Genomic DNA, 22,716 nt, shown 5'->3' with positions numbered 1-22,716 from the left:
ACCAGATTGTCAGCGGCAGAGCGGCCTTTACGGAACCCACCCTGAGACAGAGCTAGAAGGCCCCGAGACACTAGTACCCAACTAGTACCCAACTCAGCCGCTGGCTCACCATGCGTTCGGGCAACTTGCAAAGAACATTGGTGAGGCTAATGCGGCGGTAGCTGTTCACCACCAATGGGTACTTGCCAGGTTTCAAAACGGGGATAACAATGCTTTCCCGCCACTGCAACGGAAACTCACCCTTGACCCAGATACGGTTGGAAAGGTCGAGAAGGCGTCGCTGGCAGTCCACTGAGAGGTGTTTCAGCATCTGACAGTGGATGCGATCTGGCCTGGGAGCTGTATCAGGGCAAGTGGCTAGGGCACTGTGGAATTCCCACTCACTGAATGGAACATTGCAGGATTCAGGACGGCAGGTGTGAAATGAAAGGCTCCGATGTTCCAACCGCTCTTTAATGGAGCGAAAGGCCAGTGGGTAACGCACAGAAGCGGAACTGAGAGCAAAATAGTCTGCTAAGCGGTCTGCAATTATGTCAGAGTCAGTACAAATTGCTCCATTCAGTGAGAGGGCAGGGACGCTGACAGGGGTCTGATAGCCATAGATGTGCCTAATCTTGGCCCAAACCTGCGATGGAGGCCAATGGTGGAGAAATACCATTCCCAGCACTCCTGCTTGTGTTGGCGAATGATGCAGCGGGCCCGCGCACGGAGCCGTTTGAAGGCGATGAGGTTTTCTAATGAGGGATGCCGCTTGTGACGCTGGAGCGCCCGCCAGCGATCTTTAATCGCCTCGGCGATCGCAGGCGACCACCAAGGTACAGACCTCCGCCGAGGGGACCCAGAAGAACGGGGAATGGGAGATTTTGCAGCAATAATGATGCCAGCGGTGACCGAGTGAACCACCGCATCAATGGCTTCATTAGAAAGAGGCTCAATGGCGGCAGTGGAGGAGAACAATTCCCAGTCAGCCTTATTCATAGCCCATCTGCAAGGGCGCCCAGAAGAGTGGCGTTGTGGCAGTGACAGAAAGATCAGAAAGTGGTAACTACCACACAGGTTGTCATGCACACTCCATTGGACAGATGGTAAGAGGCTAGGTCTGCATATCGAAAGGTCGATGGCGGAGTATGTGCCATGCGCCACACTGAAATGTGTGAAGGCACCATAATTTAAAATGGAAAGGGCGAGCTGTGTCAATACATTCTCTATGGTGGCGCCTCAACCTGTTGCCACTGACCCACCCCACAGAGGGTTATGGGCATTGCAGTCACCCAGTAACAGGAAAGGTGGCGGCAAGTGGGCTATCAGCGCAGCCAGGACATGCTGCGGGACATCACCATCCAGTGGAAGATAAAGACTGCAAACAGTAACAGCCTGTGGCGTCCACACCCGAACAGCGACAGCCTCTAAAGGTGTTTGTAGAGGGACAGACTCGCTGTGAAGGGAGTGAAGGACATAGAGGCACACGCCACCAGATACCCTTTCATAAGCTGCCCGGTTCCGATAATAACCTCGATAGCCACGGAGGGTGGGGGTTCGCACTGCTGGAAACCAAGCTTCTTGTAGAGCAATGCAGAAGAAAGGGGGAAGGCTGAGAAGTTGTCGCAGCTCAGCAAGATGGTGGAAGAAACGGCTGCAGTTCCACTGCAGGATGACATTGTCCATGGCTGAGAAGGGCGTGAAGGGACTGGTGAGGCAGATTACGCCACTGGGTCACTTGCTGCCACCGAGTCAGTAGCCGCACGAGTGACATCCATTGCATCCGAGGGTCCGGCAAGATCCAGGTCTTCAGCAGACGCCAGAATCTCGACCTCATCCTCAGATGCTGAGCTTGTAGGAAGCGGTGGGACAGGTGCCACCACAATGTCAGGAGTCTTCGGAACCTTTTTCTTTTTCTGCTTCTCGCACTGTGCCTTCAGTGATTCAGGCTGGGAGGGCTTCACTGGGTCAGTCTCAGGGACGGACGACGATCGTGAGGCCCTACGACCAGCGACCGGTGGTTGTTTCAGCCACTTGCGGGTGTCCGCTTTTCCACTGGTTGGAACTTGCGAAGGGAGGTCCCAAAGGGAGCCCTTCCTGGCAAGAGACGCCAAAGAAGTCTTACGCTTCTCCGGCTGGGAAGTGGGAACTGATGTCCCTGATGGTTGGGTGAGGGGGGGGGGGGGGGGGCATTGCTCCTGAAGTAGATGGAGCAGGAGCAACAGGGAGTGAAGTGCCCCCCACCATCAAGGGGGCATGTGTGGTCCTTTGACTCCGAGAGCTGACTGGAAGTGTTGAAGCTGATGGAATGGGAGCAGGAGTGACAGTGGCGGCATAAGAAGACGTCATGCGCACAGGATGAAGCCGTTCAAATTTCCGCTTAGCCTCAGTGTAGGTCAGTCGGTCTAGGGTCTTGTATTCCATTATTAACCTTCTCTTCTGCAGAATCGGACAGTCCGGCGACCAAGGGGGATGGTGCCCTCCGCAGTTGACACAGATTGGAGGCGGGCACGTGGAGTATCAGGATGGGATGGATGACCACAATCGCGACACATGAGGCTGGAAGCACAGCAGGAAGACATATGGCCGAACTTCCAACACTTGAAGCACCACATTGGAGGGGGGGGGGGGGGGGAGGTGGGGGGGGGGAGATAAATGGCTTTACATCACAGCGGTAAACCATCACCTTGACCTTCTCAGGTAATGTGTCACCCTCGAAGGCCAACATGATCCCTCGGACCCCGGTGAACACGCCAGACGAAATGGACACCTCGTCGCTCTAAGTTGGCGCGCAGCTCGTCATCGGACTGTAAAAGGAGATCCCTGTGGAAAATAATGCCCTGGACCATATTTAAGCTTTTATGAGGTGTGATAGTAACTGAAACATCCCCCAGCTTCTTACAAGCAAGTAAGGCCCATGACTGGGCAGAGGATGTTGTTTTTATCACGACTAAACTGGACCGCAATTTGGACAAGCCCTCCACCTCCCCGAACTTGTCCTCTAAATGCTCTACAAAGAACTGAGGCTCCACGGATACAAAGGATTCCCCATCAGCTCTGGTACAGATGAGATACCTGGGCAAATACGTTTCACTGTCATTCATAGCTTTTTGTTCTTCCCAAGGGGTGGCCAGGGAGGGGAACGATTTGGGGTCATACACGTTAGCTTTAAAATGAGCACTCGAAAGCTTAGAGACTGCTGGTGGCTGGCCACCAGCAAGAGATAATGTGCCACGCTTCATTGCATGTCATCCACCCTGATGCCACCTACTCCGACCAAGGGCCCACCCCACGGGCGCCACCTAGCCTCAGCAAGGGCCACCTGGCAGGTGGCCATTGCTGGGAGTCCTGATGCCCCAGGAGGATAGGCATCTACTCCTTGGAATACATGGGGAGTTAACGACGCAGGCATCAGCAGAGCGATCCCTGTGTTGTCAGGGGGCTACAACCAACAGGGTACATGGTGGCCCCACCACAAAGGACTGGCTACCGTGCTGGATCTTAGGTGCAAAAATGTCCAAGGTCATCATCTCAGCAAAAAGCAACACTGCACAATGCATAGTGGTAATCGTACCCAGGAACGTATCCTCGCCCAAGAGATGAAAAACGAGCGGGACGGCAATGCGACGATGGTAAATCTGGCTAGATGTCTCAATGCATGATGGACAAAATGCACCATGTAAGGCGCCCTTTCCCAATTGGCTCGCTCTTCGGAAGAATTTGGAACTACAGATGTCAAACCCGAGAGGGGTCACATAAAGGCCGAAACGTTTGAGACTCCTGTTAGTCACCTCTTACGACAGGCAGGAATACCGCAGGCCTATTATAACCCCCGAACCCGCAGGGGGCTGATATGGACGTTCTCACAGCTCAAGCTAGCCCATTGATAGCAACTAAAAAGAGGCAGACACTCAAGACAGAGCCTTGTGGGACCCGATTCTCCTGGACTCGGGAGGAACTATGGGAGGAACCAACTTGCTTGCGGAAGGAATGAAGAGACAGAAAATTATTGGGAGTGGGCCCCTAAGACCCCATCCATGAAGCGTGGTGAGGATGTGATGTCGCCATGTGTATCGTATGCCTTCTGCATGTCAAAAAAGACTGCCACTAGATACTGGTAGTGGGTCAACGCCATACAGATTGCAGGCTCCAGGCACACCAGATTATTGGTGGCAGAGCGGCCCTTACAGAACTCACCCTGAGACAGAGCCAGAAGGCCCTGGGACTCAAGTAGCCAACTCAACCTCCGGCTCACCATTCATTAGAGAAACTTGCACAGACCATAGATGAGGCTAATCAGGTGGTAGCTGTCCACCTCCAGTGGGTTCTTGCCAGGTTTCAACACTGTATGACGATGCTTTCCCACCATTGTGATGGGAACTCACCCTCAATCCAGATATGGTTAAAAAGGTCTAGGAGGTGCCACTGGCAGTCCACCGAGATGTTTGAGCGTCTGATAGTGGATGCGATCTGCCCGGTAGCCGTATCAGGGCAAGCAGCTAGGGCAATTTGGGATTCCCACTCACTGAATGGAACATTTACACAATTTGGGGTGGTTCGTCTGGAATGAAAGGCTCCAACGTTCCAACTGCTTTTCCAGGGAGCAGAAGGCCAGCGGGTAATTTGTAGAAGCAGAGCTCGGAGCATAATGCTATGCTAAGAGTTCTGAAATCGTGTCTGATTCAGTACAGACTGCTCCATTCAGGGAAAGCCCAGGTAAGCTGGCAGGTGTCTGATATCCATTGAGCTGCCTGATCTTGCACCAAACCTGCGAAGGAGAGGTATGGGTGCCAATGGTGGAGACATTTCGTTCCCAGCACTCTTGCTTTTGTCGGCAACTAAGGCGTCGGGCTCAGGCACAGAGTCGTTTAAAGGTAATGAGGTGTTCGAATGATAGGTGCCGCTTATGAAGCTGGAGGGCCCGCCTGTGATCTCTAATCGCCTCAGTGGTCTCTGTTGACCACCAAGGCATAGTCCTCTGCCGAGGAGACCCGGAAGAAGAGGGAATTGCAGATTCCACGGCAGAAACAATGCCGGTGGTTATCGTGTGAACCACCACATCAAAGGCGTTATGAGAAAGAGGCTCAAGAATGGCAATGGAGGCTAACGAGCCCCCTTCAGCCTTATTGAAAGCCCATCTGGGGAGGCGCCCAGGTGAGTGACACTGGGGCAGTGACAGAAAGATCGGAAAGTGGTCACTACCACACAAGTCGTCATGCACACTCCATTGGACAGATGGTAGAAGGCCAGGGCTGCAGACCGAAAGGTCGATGGCTGAGTACGTGCCATGCGCCACACCGAAATGTGTGGAGGCACCATTATTGAAGAGAGAAAGGTCGAGCTGTCTCAACACTTTCTCAATGACAGTGCCTTGGCCTGTTGCCACCAATCCACCCCACAAAGGGTTATGGGTATTAAAGTTGCCCAGTAACAGAAAATGTGCGACAGTTGGGCTATCAGCACAGCCAATAGATGCTGTGGGACATCACCACCCAGGGTAAGATAGATACTGCAGACAGTAACAGCCTGAGACGTCTACTTCCTAACAGCAACAGCCTCTAAAGGTGTTTGAAGAGGGCCAAACTCGCTGTAAAGAGAGTTAAGGACATAGACACAGACTCAACCAAATATCTTCACATAAGCTGCCCGATTCTTATAACAACACCAATAGCCACAAAGGGCGGGATTCGCATCGCCGGAAACCAAGTTTCCTGGAGAGCAATGCAAAAGAAAGGGTGAAAGCTGAGAAGTTGTTGGAGCTCAGCAAGGTGGTGGAAAAGACCTCCACAATTCCACTAGTGGATAATGTAGTCGTGAGGCTGGGAAGGCACTGAACATTCAATGAGGTGGGTTACGCCTCAGGGTCACCTGCTGGCACCGACTGATTTCCTGAGAAGTCGATATCCATCGAGCCTGAGGGTTCGGCGAGATCCAGGTCCTCAGTGGATGCCAGAATCTCCACCCCATTCTCAGACACAGAGCTTGAAGGTAGCGGTGGGGTGGGTGTCACCGCAAGTTTCTTGGTCTTAGTCGTCTTCTCCTTGGACTTCTCTCGCTGCTCCTTGGGTTTCCCTGGCTGGGAAGGCTTCACTGATTAAGTCTCTGGGACAGATGAGGATCTTGAAGCCCTGTGACCAGCTGCATTTTGTCACATCAAACACTGACAACGTCATCTTTGCCACTGGTGGAGACCCAGGAAGGGTGGGACCCAAGGGACCCCTTCCGAGTGAGAGTGCTGAAGAAGTCGGAAAGTAGGACGCTTCTCTGGCTTACAAGTGGGGACAGACGTCCCTGATGGTTGAGAGGGGGGGTGTTGCTTCCGAAGTAGGTGGTGCAGGAGCAACAGGGAGGGAATTGCCCCCCACCATCAAGGGGCAGTTGTAGTCTTTCAGTTCTGAGAGGTGACTGGGGCAGGTGGAGGTGATGGGACCGAAACAGTTGTAGGGGCAGTGTAAGAGGAGGGAATATGAACAGGATGGAGGCGTTCAAACTTCCGCTTAGCCTCAGTGTAGGTCAGTAGGTCCAGGGTCTTACATTCCATGATTTTCGTCTCTTTCTAGAAAATCCTGCAGTCTGGCGAGCAAGGTGAATGATGCTCTCCGCAGTTGACGCAGATGGTAGGTGGGGCACATGGAGTATTGGGATGTGATGGGCATAAACAATCTCAACATGTGAGGCTGGAAGTACAGCAGGAAGACATATGGCCGAACTTCCAGCACTTAAAGCACCGCGTCGGGGGAGGGACATAGGGCTTGACATCACAGCAGTAGACCATCACCTTGACCTTCTCGGGCAATGTATCACCCTCGAAGGCCACGAAGAAGGCATTGGTGGCAACCTGATTATCCCTCGGACCCCAATGAATGCGCTGGATGAAATAAACACCTTGTTGCTCTAAATTGGCGCATAGCTCATCGTCAGACTGCAAAAGAAGCTCCCTGTGGAATATAATACCCTGAACCATATTTAAGCTTTTATGGGGTGTGGCGGTAACAGTAACATCCCCCAACTTGTCACAAGCGAGTAATGCCCATGACTGGGCAGAGGATGCTGTTTTTATCAAAACTGACCCAGAGCGCATTTTGGACAAGCCCTCCACCTCCCCAAACTTGTCCTCTAAATGACCTACAAAGAACTGAGTCTCCATCGTCATGAAAGACTCCCAATCAGCTCTTGTACATACTAGGTACCGGGTTGAATGAGCTTGGCTGCCACCCTTAGACTTTCATTCCTCCCATGGTGTGGCCAGGGAGGAGAACGATTTAGGGTCATACTTCTGTGCACTGAATTGAGCCGTTGAATGCTTAGAGACTGCTGTTGGTTGGCCACCAGCAAGAGAAGATGTGCCGCACTTCATTGAGTGTCATCCGTGCTGATGCCACCCACTCCAACCAAGAGCCCTCCCCACGGTCGCCACCCAGCCGCAGCAAGAGCCACCTGGCAGGATGGCCATTGCCATGGATCCCAATGCCCCAGGGTGACAGGCTTGTACTCCTTGACATAAGTGAGGAGTTAATGGCACAGGCATCAGCACAGCGATCGCTGCGTTTCAGGGGGCTACAACCAACAGGGTACATGGTGGCCCCACCACAATGGACTGGCTACGTGCTGGATATCAGGTGCAAAGTAGTCCATGGTTGTCATCGGTGTAGAAAGCGACCTGCATACTGCATGATGGAAACTGCACCCAGAAATGTATCTTTGCTCAAGAGATGGAGAATGAGCGGGACTGCAATGCGACGATGAGAAAGGGGGCTACAGATCTCAACGCACTATGGATACGATGCACAATGTATGGCACCTTTCTGCAATTGGCTCGCTCTTTGGAAAAAAATTTTAAGAATGGGGGTCAAACCCTACAGGGGACCAACACCTAAAGGCCGAAACAAGAGAGACTCGTTTTAGTCACATAAAATCCGCAATACACCCAGTCCCATGGGTGCACTGGCATAGGCAACATAAAAAATTTTTGTGGCGGGCTACCTGGTTGTAAGTACATGCTGAAAAGGCTTACTCCATGTGCTCAATGGCACAATTAACTGCCGGTCAGCAGATGTGATGCCAGGTCAGTGCTTTCATTTGAGACATCCCCTAATGAGATACGCAATATTTGCAAAATGCATTGTTGCAATGGTCATGGAATAATAATTCGGCAATTCTGAATTACTGCAGCTGGCAGTAGGACATCCTTGACAATGTTTAGCCAATGACAAGGTTCGAAGTATGACCGGAGCGTTGGGCTGACTTCACGTGAAAATGCGTCAACCATCTCTGATGGACCACTGTAATGACTCTGCACTAAGCACATCCTCAAATTGCAGCTGTCGTGACTTCTTGTGCTGTTGATAGAAATTCACTTAGGGTATTCAGAAGGTTCTGGTCCAGTGGGATCCACTGGTAACTGCGAGAAAGCATCCATATTCACATGCTGAGTGGTGGATCTGTAGTGGGTGCCATAAGAATAATTACTAAGAAACAACACCCAATACTATTAACAGTATGCTGTTCTGTCCAGGAGCTTGTACAGTGGTCTGTAAGGAGGTACTACCATGTATAGAAAGTATTTCTCAAAAGTAAGTAACACATTTTGTAATACTAATGTTAAAATCAGATTCTTCACAGAGAGTAAACAAGGAATGAATACAATAGACAGAACAGACAAAGCTCAAAATATGATCAATCAGGAATATATAAAATTAGATATAGTGACCGTAACATGTTCTAAATCAGCAAACACGATGGAAATTTACAACAGGATACAAAGAACATACAAACAAAAGCTCAAACAAACTCTGCCAACTTGGGTCCTAAAGGTTATAAAGTTGCCTGTCAAAATCCAAAATAAAGGAGTGATAGAGGAGTAACACCTCTTTAAAAAGCCTCAGTTCAGGTGGCCCAGCCGATAGTACCAAGAAAGGGGCCTCGCCAGGGTTACGGCAAAGAGCTCAACAGCATTGAAGTAGTTCCTTCCCTAGATTGTCGCACACATGACAAAATGGTAGATATCGAAATAGATGACAGAGGGATAGAAAACCAATTAAAATCGCTCAAAAGAGGAAAGGCCGCTGGACCTGATGGGATACCAGTTCGATTATACACAGAGTACGTGAAGGAACTTGGCCCCCCTTCTTGTAGTGGTGTACCTTAGGTATCTAGAAGAGCGTAGCGTTCCAAAAAGATTGGAAAAGGGCACAGGTCATCCCCGTTTTCAAGAAAGGACATCGAACAGATGTGCAGAACTATAGACCTATATTTCTAATGTCGATCAGCTGTAGAATTTTGGAACATGTTCTATGTTCAAGTATAATAACTTTTCTGGAGACTAGAAATCCACTAGGTAGGAATCAGCATGGGTTTCAAAAGAGACGATCGTGTGAAACCCAGCTCGCACTATTCGTCAGACATGGGTTCCCAGGTAGGTGCCGTGTTTCTTGACTTCTGCAAGGCGTTTGATACAGTTCCCCACAGTCGTTTAATGAACAAAGTAAGAGCATGTGGACTATCAGACCAATCGTGTGATTGGATTGAAGAGTTCCTAGATAACAGAATGCAGCATGTCATTCTCAATGGAGAGAAGTCTTCCGAAGTAAGAGTGATTAGGTGTGCCGCAGGGGAGTGTCGTAGGACCCTTGCTATTCACAATATATAAAAATGACCTTGTGGATAACATCGGAAGTTCACTGAGGCTTTTTGCGGATGATGCTGTAGTATATCGAGAGGTTGTAACAATGGACAATTGTACTGAAATGCAAGAGGATCTGCAACGAATTGATGCATAGTACAGGGAATGGCAATTGAATCTCAATGTAGACAAGTGTAATGTGCTGCAAATACATAGAAAGGAAGATCCTTTATCATTTAGCTACAATATAGCAGGTCAGCAACGGAAAGCAATTAATTCCACAAATTATCTGGGAGTCGGCATTAGGAGTGATTTAAAATGGAATGACCATATAAAATTAATCATCAGTAAAGCAGATGCCAGGCTGAGATTCATTGGAAGAATCCTAAGGAAATGCAGTCCGAAAACAAAGGAAGTAGGTTACAGTACACTTGTTTGCCTACTGCTTGAATACTGCTCACCGGTGTGGGATCCGTCCCAGATAGAGTTGATAGAAGAGATAGAGAAGATCCAACAGAGAGCAGTGTGCTTCATTACAGGATCATTTAGTAATTGCGAAAGCGTTACAGAGATGATAGATAAACTCCTGTGGAAGACTCTGCAAGAGATACACTCAGTAGCTCGGTACAGGCTTTTGTTGAAGTTTTGAGAACATACCTTCACCGAGGAGTCAAGCAGTATCTTGCTCCCTCCTACGTATATCTCACGAAGAGACCATGAGGATAAAATCGGAAAGATAAGAGCCCACACAGAGGCACAACGACAATCTTTCTTTCCACGAACAATACGAGACTGGAATAGAAGGGAGAACCGATAGAGGTACTCTATGTACCCTCTGCCACACACCGTCAGGTGGCTTGCGGAGTATGGATGTAGATGTAGATGCAGATTTAAGATGGACTTCAATACAGTGCAGCTGGTAAAAGAGGCAGCCTGCTGTCCAAGGGTAAAGTGGACAGAGGGCACATTGACTCCACATGTTAGCGGTGGTACCCTGACAGTGTCTGTTCCGTATTTAGTGGTGGCTGAATCAGTAATATTCCAGGCTAACAAGCTTGTCTTATTTTGGGAATTCAAGGATGATCCTAGCTTTCCTACTCTCTACAATTTGCAACTACAAATGGCGAAATAAAAAGTTCACACAATGGATGCATCACCCCAGGTGGTAACTCTGAAGAGGAATCCACTATTACATGTTGTACTGCATTGGGACCAACAGTTCTGGGTAGTCCCAACATTTGCAGTGATGAAAAGATAAACTAAACTAAAAGCCTCCCAATTTTAAGTACAGACCCAAAAACAATGTTAAAACACTTCTTGCATGAGTTGGGAAGAAAAAGAAATTCAGGAAAATTGTAGGTGAATATCTAGCACACTTAAGAACAAAGAAAAATTGTGAAAGACTGATCAATACATGTAAAATGTTCCATTTAAAACTGATGTCAACACATTTTTTAGAACTTATGAGAAAAGCCAAAACTTGGATATCTCCCAACCTAAACCTAGGAGAATTTCAGCTGGATAACAAAGCGATATCTAAAAGGCATATAGCGGAAATTAAGAATGTTAAAATAATCAGAAATGGGGAATTTGATTCACATCATCATCTCCCTAGAGTTACAATATGATTTCTCCCATCTAAAACAAAAAATACAACCACGAAAGTTATCAGATGCAACTCCACTACAGCTGATATTACAACAGAAAACATAGAAAAATTTAGAGAAGCAACTGAGACAACAAAACAAGATGTTTCTTATGAACCCCAGGTATAAATTAGGAAAGCAGAAGAGAAAGCTTTAGGAGTGGCCAAGAATAAAAAGAGGACATGGTGGAATGTATAGTGTGAAGAAGTTGAAAAAAAACTCAGCTTAAGGAAATACAAGATCATTTTACCAAAAATTATACTAGACATTTTTACCACACCTTTCAACACGTACTTTGAGAGTATCAAGCAGCAAGTATTTGTTTCGACGATGAAAATGGAAAAATAGGATCAAATAACCAAAAAATTGTTAAATACTAGCAAAAAATTTTAGCAGGCTTTTAAATAGTCCAATTTCAACAGTTAAATTGGAATTTCCAGCAATATCACAAACTCCGAAGGAAGATCTCCCACCAACAAAGCAAGAAATCCAGGAAGCCATCAAATCACCTAAGAACAGCAAAGCAAGTGGTGAAGCCTCTAATGCAGTGGAATTATTGAAATTATCAGAACCAAAGTTTATAAATGATATACAACCGCTTTTTAAGACATTTGGAAAACTAAAGAGATTCCAGAGGAGTGGAAAATCGCATTAATCTACCTGCTACACAAAATGGAAGACAAACAAAATGTTTACAATTACAGAGTAGTGTCATTTCTCCCAGTGAATACACAATAATATCAAAAATTCTCCTGGACAGAGTGACAGAATGTTTAGACAAGCATTTCAGAGAGAATTTTGGAAGGGAAGAGCCTGCACAGAATAGATTTTTAACCTAAAATCACTAAATCACCACAGAATATTAGCCAGCAAACCTAAAATAGTACCACTTACTGACTTAAAAAACATTTCATTCAGTAGACAGAGAGACAATAGATAAAAAAAATCAGAAAATTTGGTGTTAAAGTACAATTATCAAACACAATTCATGAAACTCTAACAAAGACGGTATCCAAAGTTAAATTTATGGGAGAATTATCTCAGCCATTTGAGATAAAAACTGGTGTTAGACAAGGGGATGGTTTATCACCTTTATTGTTTAACTGTATTCTAGAAAAAAACTGTAAGGATCTGAAATTTGGAGCTATGGTATCACAAAATTAAACCAAACGTTCTAGGAAGGAAAACAAATGGAATTAAGGTAAACTACCTGGCTTTTGCAGACGATGTGGCAATATTGCAATACTTTCAGAAAATCTGACAGACACAGTTATTCAAATAAATCTTCTGTAAGAAATAGCAAATGGAACTGGCCTCAAAACTTCAACTAAACAAAACCAAATACATAACAAATATAAAAAAATGCACCAAAAATTCATACAAACACAAATATATAAAATAGAGCACGTAAGTAAATTCAAATATCTTGGAAAAACTATACAACAGAATGAACTAGAAAAATCTGCAGCAGATGTAAGAGTTTAAAAAAACAGTGGAAAGAGCATATGGTTTGACAAAGAATATTTACAACAAGAAATGCATCTCTAGAAAAAAATAAAACTCAAACACTATACCACAGCAGTACAACCAGAATGTTTATATGCATGTGAATACCTAACAATGAACTGCACGCTGGACGGAGTACAGGTACCTGAAAGATGGCTAGTTAGAAAAATAATAAGTACAATACAAACTACAGATGGCTAGAAACCAAGAATTAACAAGGAGATCTACAAAAATATAGCGACCATATCAGATGTAATGGCTGAAAGAAGATTAATCTTTTTTGGACACCTCTACCAAATGAAGGATAACAGGCTCACAAAACAAATATTTCTGTATTTTTGGAAGAAGATATCAACAGTAAACAGTAGCATGGATTACAGAAATAAGGAAAGATCTAGAAAGAAACAACATCAAATTATTGGAAATAACAGACATAAATATTTTCAACAATAAAATATTAAATTTAGAGGGCTTTCAATGCAGAAGAAATAAGAAATTAGGAACAACATGGACAGAAGAAAGGAAAATACAATATGGGGAAAAGATGAAGAAGTACTAGAAAAATAGAAAACAATAAAGAATGATAATAATAAAGCATAAACAACCTCTCTACATTTAGTAGGCAGCTTCATGAAAATCAATACTCTACAGTAGACAAACATTTATCTTTCCTTGTAAAACAAGATCGCTCCCACATGAGCACAATGTGCTCCCTAAAATATTTATCTTTCCAGTCTTCACAGAGTTGGAAAAGGAAGCCTCATGACAGTTAAGAGGAAATGGAAATCTACATGCATTTGGAAAAGGATCCAAATAACAGACTGAAAACTTCGATGCAATTCATACACCATACCTCCGAAACACAAATCAATATTTTAACAGTCATCTACAAATATGACAAAACAAAAGTAGATCACGATTGAAATATAACATTCAAGGTCTCATACTTTAAAAACATGCAATGTAAACTGGAATTTTGTGTGTGATATGTGTAAGGTGCAGTCAAATGGAAACAAGAAGATTGAAGAATGTAAATAAATCATTTATTATTTCCAAAGTAATCTAGATAACTGTTAATAGATTCATCCCACTGTGAGACAAGATGGAACTGCATGGAGGATGCATTAGCGGTTCCCAGCGAAGCTTCTGCAGCATAGCCGAAACAATCTTGGCAGCATGTGGGCAGACCCTTCTATATGCTAATTCCAGGTTTCAGATTTCCATTCTTTGCTCAGTACTAGTTTTGCATCTGAGCTCTTGATATTCATACAGCTATTTTTCTTTTCTCCAAACAAATGGTTCAAATGGCTCTGAGCACTATGGGACTTAACTTCTGAGGTCATTAGTCCCACAGAACTTAGAACTACTTAAAACTAACTAACCTAAGGACATCACACACATCCATGCCCGAGGCAGGATTCGGACCTGTGACCGTAGCGGTTGCGCAGTTCCAGACTGTAGCACCTACAACCGCTCGGGCACTCCGGCCGTCTTTCTCCAAACATCTCTTTAATTTTCCTATAAGCAGTATCTATCTTTCCCCCAGTTATATATGCTTCTATATCCCTACATCTGTGGGCAGGTTGTTTCGACAATGCTGAAAAAGTTTCACTGGGAAGCCCTTACAAAACCTCCATGTAGTCCCACTCTCACCCCATGCAGTTTCCATATTTTTGGAGCTCTGAAGAAAGATATTCACAGCTGCCGATTTGCTTTGGATGAAGAGGTACATGCCTGGGTACAATCACATTTCTGTAGGCAATTGCATACATTTTCCAATGAAGGCACTTACCATCTTGTCTCACAGTGGGATACATGTATTAACAGTTATGGTGATTACTTTTCTACATTACTTTTCAAATAATAAACAGTTTACTTATCCTTTCCCCAACTGTCTCATTTTCATTTGCCTTCCTCTTATAATTAGAAATAAGAAGACATGCTGTATGAAATGCATACTATTGTAGTAATAATCCAGCAGAGCAGCTACATTTTTTTATATTTTAATTGCCGGTTTTGAGTGATGGCTTATCTTCAAGCTGGTGCATTATTACTATTATTACAATAGTATGCATTTCATACAGCATGTTTCTTTATTTCTAATTACATATCCTACAAATGTTCTAGGTTTCATTGGAAACATACATTCTTATTAATGATCTTTTAGAAATGATTGTTAATAAAGATTGTTTAATTTAAAAAAATACAAATTAAATTTTCAGAATAAAAATGAAAAAAATGTTGGATTGGAAATTAAATCCCTTTAAACGGTCTGTGTGAACTGCTTTATACCACACACGTGGTCTAACACAAGCCAGAGTGATAAGCATTGTAAAAACACATGGCATCAAGCATAATGTACAAATGCTACATTTTTTACACTCACTATCTTTTCAATACATCGATTGGGAAGAAATCTTCCTTTACATTCATAAAGATTTCTCTTTTATTACAAATTTTCAAAGCGAACAACACACACCTCATGAGTTCACCAAAGATTCAAGAGGACAACTGGTGATTAACAACTGAATGAATTTTTATGCATTCTTATCTGTAACTAATTTAGCATCTTTGTTCAACCAGGTATTCATAATTTTTCAGATGCTTAATGAAGTTTTTTTACTTGACGGTAAAACTTCATGTCACAAGGCTGCACTAATTGTGTGCATTTTGCTGGAACTACTTACATTGTGCAAGTAGGGAGATGCTTCCTTCAATATACAACACTGGATTGTTTTGTCCACCCCAAGAATCAATTAGCGCGATACTTTAATTTTTTCTGTATTGGTTTAAAAAACTGATTAAAAAACATCTTTATACAGATTTGTGTCAACATGCCCAATTTTGATGACGTGGCTGTGATTTTTCAGTACTTTTTGAGATACTCATCGATCAGTTTTTGATCCCTAGGTCCAAATGAACTTCTTGTTTCTGGCAGATATGCAAAGATCATGAGAAGCAATGTTCCTGACTTGACAGTACCGTGCAGTTTTTAGTGCATATAACTTTATTCATATTCAGCCTCATCATAAGCACCACCTTTGATCATTTTGTCATCAAAGTCTTGACAAAAGTTGATTGGTACTGACACCCTGAAAAACAAATGAAAGATAGATAAACAAACAAAATGCAGTATCAACAGCATCTTAGTCGACCTTTCCCAGAATGCTGCTCACAGCTGTGTGGGAGATGGCACTGCACGGTCAATGAGCTTGCTTTCCATCACTCACTGTCTCCGATGGGGGCACCACGCATACAAGCAACCATGGTATGCTAAATTCATATGACCTCACTGCCTGTGACTTATTGGCTGGCACATCTGTTGAAGCAGCTGCACTCAGAGCTTCACCCCAAGGCACAGTGAATCTCCAAATTTATCAGTCTTAGTACGGAAGACTGCAGTGAGGAAATTACAATGTAGCATGACACTACTAAGCATTACTATCAGTGTCCTGTCTTGTCAGCTTCTATCAGAATTCAATACTATTTGTTTCTATCAGAAACATTACTCTCACTATATATGACTCAATACCACACAGGACCTACAGCACTTCAAAGTTATGTATATCTCTATTATTATGTTTACATATGGTTATAATAGAAGGGAACATTCCACGAAGGAAAAATATATCTAAAAACAAAGATGATGTGACTTACCAAATGAAAGTGCTGGCAGGTCGACCGTTTGTGTGTCTGTCGACCTGCCAGCACTTTCATTTGGTAAGTCACATCATCTTTGTTTTTAGATATATTATGTTTACATATTTTAACTAAACTTATTAATGTGTTACTTTTATGTTGATGTCTGACTGCCTTTACTGGCCACCTCAATTACTGACACAGCTTAAGAAACACTACATATGAAGACCTTTAAAAAAGTGTTTTCAGTAACTGTTTTGTCTGTATTAATTATAAGGTAAGGATCAAAGTTCAGTTGGATTCGAATATGTTCTGTAGCTGCCAGGATTTCATTCACTGTTGCTGTTTCTCTATCGATTAAAACCTACATGATTTTCCTTTGGTGAATATGATAGCTGTGTTTCAATTTCTGCACCCACCTATCGGAAATTTTGAAATCAAAATTTTCAAATTGGCTTACAGCAGATCAAGTTGACGGGTTATATCTTGTTGGTAATTCTGTAGCCCTCCTTCAAAGTGATCGTAAGTGCATGAATCGATAATTGTGCATTTATCAACAATGGTTCTATCACTCTTAACAGGTTTTTCCCATTTTGGTAGTTACTCCAAAAAACATGTCAAGCAACTGCACAATCCTTGACCCCCCACCCCCCAAGCTTTTCGGTGCCATTCCAGATGAGTTCGAACGCTATTGAAAACTTTCCTTTCATAATCCTATGTAATGTTGTCTTTGTATGATTTTGCCCTTTTGTCCTCTGGCTCATAATGTTTCACAGAATCTTCAAGATCAGACACAGGTTCACCAGAAACATTTTCTTTGTCCTCTTCACGGAACATAATCAACTCTATTTTTTACAAACTTTTTTGGTGAAAAGTTTGTAATCTACAAATGAACAAGTCTTCTGCTAGTAGCATTGCTCCTTTAGGAATTACCCCCAATGGTGTTGGTTCAATGAGACTATTTTCTGTGAGGCTTTGCTTGTAACATAAAATGGCTTTCTCATGCTTACTCTTGAAACTTCACTGCACAACATTGTCTTATACTGAATTGTCCACATTCAACATTACTTTCTTTTTCTTCTCTTATTAGAAGATTTTCACGCATATCATCACAAAGTAGTATCTACCACTACTAGAATAAATGCTGAAATGCTACTACAGTTACAGTTGCCCCTTGCAAGATATGTTGTATCGCTACCAATTACTACGGAATTCACTGAAATCTTTGGTTCAAGCTATGGTCCACACTGCAGGTAATACCACTAGGGCAAGCATTGGGCCAATGGCAAGTGATCTTGGTACTGACAAGCATTGACAGCATCATCAACTAATAGTAATGCATGTTCCACACAGTTTGTAAACACACACAGATAACAAGAACTGTTAACTCTCTCTAAATAAAGACACACTCTAGTCTCACATACCCTTCGACTCACACGCAATTTCCATGCAAAATTATAACTAAATATGTGTAAATTATCATATGTATGATGCACTTTGATTTAAATGACATAGGTATTCAAACTGAATGGAAAAAATTAAAAAACAAATAGTGAGCAAAACAAGACTTGAATCATGAATTATGTCCCAGGCATTACTGATAGAGCCATGTGGCCTGTCGAAAATTGTTCTTCCCTTAGTTCACTAAAGTCACTCATAAAACTTCAAATCTGATTTTCTCAAGAATTTTTTAGAGTCACATTAAAGTGTTTTGGGTGACTGATATTTGAATTCTGAATTTCATGTACCACAACTAAAAAGAAAAAAAGAAAAAATCTGATAACTGTGTGGTTCCGTTGTTAGTAGATGTTAGTAGATAGAGTCTTGATAACGAATCCATGTCCAGAAATGTAATGTTTGGATGTGAAATAAGATTGAAGATCGAACCACATTCAAATCTATCAGTTTATGGTAAGCCTATAAACTGAGAAGATGGTACCCTCGACAATCCCTGTTGTACTTATGACATCACATACCAGAGGATGTAGATGAAGGTGAGATGGGTGATATGATACTGTGCGAAGAGTTTGACAGAGCACCAAAATACCTGAGTCGAAACAAGGGCCCGGGAGTAGACAACATTCCATTAGAACTACTGACAGCCTTGGGAGAGCCAGTCCTGACAAGACTCTACAAACTGGTGAGCAAGATGTATGAGACAGGCGAAATACCCTCAGACTTCAAGAAGAATATAATAATTCCAATCCCAAAGAAAGCAGGTGTTGACAGATGTGAAAATTACCGAACTATCAGTTTAATAAGTCACAGCTGCAAAATACTAACGCGAATTCTTTACAGACGAATGGAAAAACTGGTAGAAGCCGACCTCAGGAAAGATCATTTTGGTTTCCGCAGAAATATTAAAACACGTGAGGCAATACTGACCCTACAACTTATCTTAGAAGAAAGATTAAGGAAAGGCAAACCTACGTTTCTAGCATTTGTAAACTTAGAGAAAGCTTTTGACAATGTTGACTGGAATACTCTCTTTCAAATTCTGAAGGTGCCAGGGGTAAAATACAGGGAGCGAAAGGCTATTTACAATTTGTACAGAAACCAGATAGCAATTATAAGAGTTGAGGGGCATCAAAGGTGAGCAGTGTTTGGGAACGGAGCGAGACAGGGTTGTAGCCTATCCCCGATGTTATTCAATCTGTATATTGAGCAAGCAGTAAAGGAAACAAAAGAAACAATCGGAGTAGGAATTAAAATCCACGGAGAAGAAATAAAAACTCTGAGGTTCGCCGATGACATTGTAATTCTGTCAGAGACAGCAAAGGACCTGCAAGAGCAGCTGAACAGAATTGACAGTGTCTTGAAAGGAGGATATAAGATGAACATCAACAAAAGCAAAATGAGGATAATGCAATGTGGTCGAATTAAGTCGGGTGATGCTGAGGGAATTAGATTACGAAATAAGTCACTTAAAGTAGTAAAGGAGTTTTGTTATTTGGGGAGCAAAATAATTGATGATGGTCGAAGCAGAGGAGATATAAAATGTAGACTGCCAATGGCAAGGAAAGCATTTCTGAAGAAAAGAAATTTGTTAACATCGAGTATAGATTTAAGTGTCAGAAAGTTGTTTCTGAAAGTATTTGTTTGGAGTGTAGCCATGTATGGAAGTGAAACATGGACTATAAATAGTTTAGATAAGGAGAGGACAGAAGCTTCCGAAATGTGTTACTACAGAAGAATGCTGAAGATTATATGGGTAGATCACGTAACTAATGAGGAGGTACTGAATAGAATTGTGGAGAAGAGAAATTTGTGGCACAACGCAACTAGAAGAACGGATCGGTTGGTAGGAAATGTTCTGAGGCATCAAAGGATGACCAATTTAGTATTGGAGGGCAGTGTGGAGGGTAAAAATCGTAGAGGGAGACCAAGAGATGAATACACTAAGTAGATTCAGAAGGATGTAGGTTGCAGTAGGTACTGGGAGATGAAGGAGTTTGCACAGGATAGAGTAGCATGGAGAGCTGCATCAAACCAGTCTCAGGACTGAAGACCACAACAACAACAACAACAACAACAACAACCATTTCCATCCAACTAGAATGACAGAGAAACTGGTAAGTTTGCAACTAAGAGGGCTGACTGTGGTTCACTGGCCATGCTACACTCTAAACTTTGAACATGACTTCCTTTGTCATAGAGAAGAGAATCCAACAACGAGTATTCAAAATATTGCCCTCCCATGGGCTCCTGTAGAACACACACGCCAGAGTTCATTGTGCATACTGTTAAATACGAGATTTGAAAGTAATCTGATTTTCAAACTTATTTTACATCCAAATGGTACATTTCTGGGCATGGGTGCCTTATCACAGTTTTATCTACTAAATTCCCTCTATGACACCTGAAAGACTATTATTATTATTATTATTATTATTATTATTATTACCCATGTCTAAGAGTCCTGTGTGTTATACCTTAACTTTTACAGCATAGGACATGTAGTCTGACATCAAAAAGAAAACTACGAGCCAGTTTAAAATTTTGATAGAACCTTAGAAACTTTACAGCTTTACAAACAAACAAAATAATTTTACTTATGACTGAAAAAAGACTATATCATCATTATGAAACTCTACTGCATTTTAAAATTCTATCATTATAGTCTTGTACGTACTTGTCTGTCTATCACCATAGCTAATTGCTTCAGCCAAAGGGCTCCATCCTGCAATATTTTTCACCTTAACTGGCGCCCCATGTGCAAGAAGCAAATGAACACATTCTGGAAGGAAAAAAAAACAATACAAAATTAAATGATTCATTAATTATCAGTAAAAATGTGACTCATAATACAGGGCTATTACAAATGATTGAAGCGATTTCATAAATTCACTGTAGCTCCATTCATTGACATATGGTCACGACACACTACAGATACGTAGAAAAACTCATAAAGTTTTATTCGGCTGAAGCCGCACTTCAGGTTTCTGCCGCCAGAGCGCTCAAGAGCGCAGTGAGACAAAATGGCGACAGGAGCCGAGAAAGCGTATGTCGTGCTTGAAATGCACTCACATCAGTCAGTCATAACAGTGCAACGACACTTCAGGACGAAGTTCAACAAAGATCCACCAACTGCTAACTCCATTCGGCGATGGTATGCGCAGTTTAAAGCTTCTGGATGCCTCTGTAAGGGGAAATCAACGGGTCGGCCTGCAGTGAGCGAAGAAACAGTTGAATGCGTGCGGGCAAGTTTCACGTGAAGCCCGCGGAAGTCGACGAATAAAGCAAGCAGGGAGCTAAATGTACCACAGCCGACGGTTTGGAAAATCTTACGGAAAAGGCTAAAGCAGAAGCCTTACCGTTTACAATTGCTACAAGCCCTGACCCCCGATGACAAAGTCAAACGCTTTGAATTTTCGGCGCGGTTGCAACAGCTCATGGAAGAGGATGCGTTCAGTGCAAAACTTGTTTGCAGTGATGAAGCAACATTTTTTCTTAATGGTGAAGTGAACAGACACAATGTGCAAATCTGGGTGGTAGAGAATCCTCATGCATTCGTGCAGCAAATTCGCAATTCACCAAAAGTTAACGTGTTTTGTGCAATTTCATGGTTTAAAGTTTACGGCCCCTTTTTCTTCTGCGAAAAAAACGTTACAGGACACGTGTCTCTGGACATGCTGGAAAATTAGCTCATGCCACAACTGGAGACCGACAGCGCCGACTTAATCTTTCAACAGGATGGTGCTCCACCACACTTCCATCATAATGTTTGACATTTCTTAAACAGGAGATTGGAAAACCGATGGATCGGTCATGGTGGAGATCATGATCAGCAATTCATGTCATGGCCTCCACGCTCTCCCGACTTAACCCCATGCGCTTTCTTTTTGTGGGGTTATGTGAAAGATTCAGTGTTTAAACCTCCTCTACCAAGAAACGTGCCAGAACTGCGAGCTCGCATCAACAATGCTTTCGAACTCATTGATGGGGACATGCTGCGCCGAGTGTGGGAGGAACTTTATTATCGGCTTGATGTCTGCTGAATCACTAAAGGGGCACATATCGAACATTTGTGAATGCCTAAAAGAACTTTTTGAGTTTTTGTATGTGTGTGCAAAGCATTGTGAAAATATCTCAAATAATAAAGTTATTGTAGAGCAGTGAAATCGCTTCAATCATTTGTAATAACCCTGTAAATATGGTTTTGGTTATTTGCTGGATAATAGAACAAAATGATCAAAAATGCAACTGTCAAATTCATCCAATATAACAAATGACCATGTGAAGGGTTTGTTAACATAGTAAAATTATTCACTGATGAAGACACTACTACAAGAGCAAAAAGTAACAAGAGAAAAGAAAAACAAATAATTTAACAAGTGCCAGTAGTGCAACACTATTTTCAATGAAATGCAATACAAGAAATCAGCATTAAAACATTTATTTAAGGAGTTGTTACTGTCTTTAATTGCCAGATGGGTTATATTCACAAATAAACAAATCAAAATCAAAAATAAACATACCTCACCTGGAAGTTAGAAAAAAGTTTAAGCAATTAGTAAATGCCTATGAAAAATGACAAAATAGGCAAATCACACATATATTACATTGCAAGTGGCAAAATTCATCAGAGAGAATGGATTTAGTGCAAAAAAATGACAAACAAATGGGCAACAGGTGGAATACAAACACAAACAACGAAAATTATTGGAACACGACAGTCCCAGAGGGCAATGAAAAATGAGAAAACCATAAGTTAGAGATTAACTGAAGAACAGAAACAAAAACAAAACTAAGGAGAATAAAAAAAACTACAAAAGATGATAAGTGGGATACCCGTTGCATCCTCTCATGATTGCATTCTGACAC

General features: G+C 42.8%; 1 protein-coding gene across 2 annotated transcripts in view; it reads right to left on the bottom strand.

The window, feature by feature from the left end:
• LOC126184582 (ankyrin repeat domain-containing protein 13C) overlaps positions 1-22,716 on the bottom strand; it is a 112,342-nt gene that overhangs the window by 64,697 nt on the left and 24,929 nt on the right. For both annotated transcript variants that reach the window (XM_049927014.1, XM_049927015.1), the window contains exon 3: positions 20,525-20,629. In XM_049927014.1, coding sequence (XP_049782971.1) covers positions 20,525-20,629 — 105 coding nt within the window. The remainder of the gene's footprint in view (positions 1-20,524; positions 20,630-22,716) is intronic.

Source organism: Schistocerca cancellata, chromosome 4 (genome assembly GCF_023864275.1).
Source record: "Schistocerca cancellata isolate TAMUIC-IGC-003103 chromosome 4, iqSchCanc2.1, whole genome shotgun sequence".
Taxonomy (NCBI): domain Eukaryota; kingdom Metazoa; phylum Arthropoda; class Insecta; order Orthoptera; family Acrididae; genus Schistocerca; species Schistocerca cancellata.
Note: the sequence above shows the minus strand (reverse complement) of the source record. Positions and strands in the feature narration are given on the sequence as shown.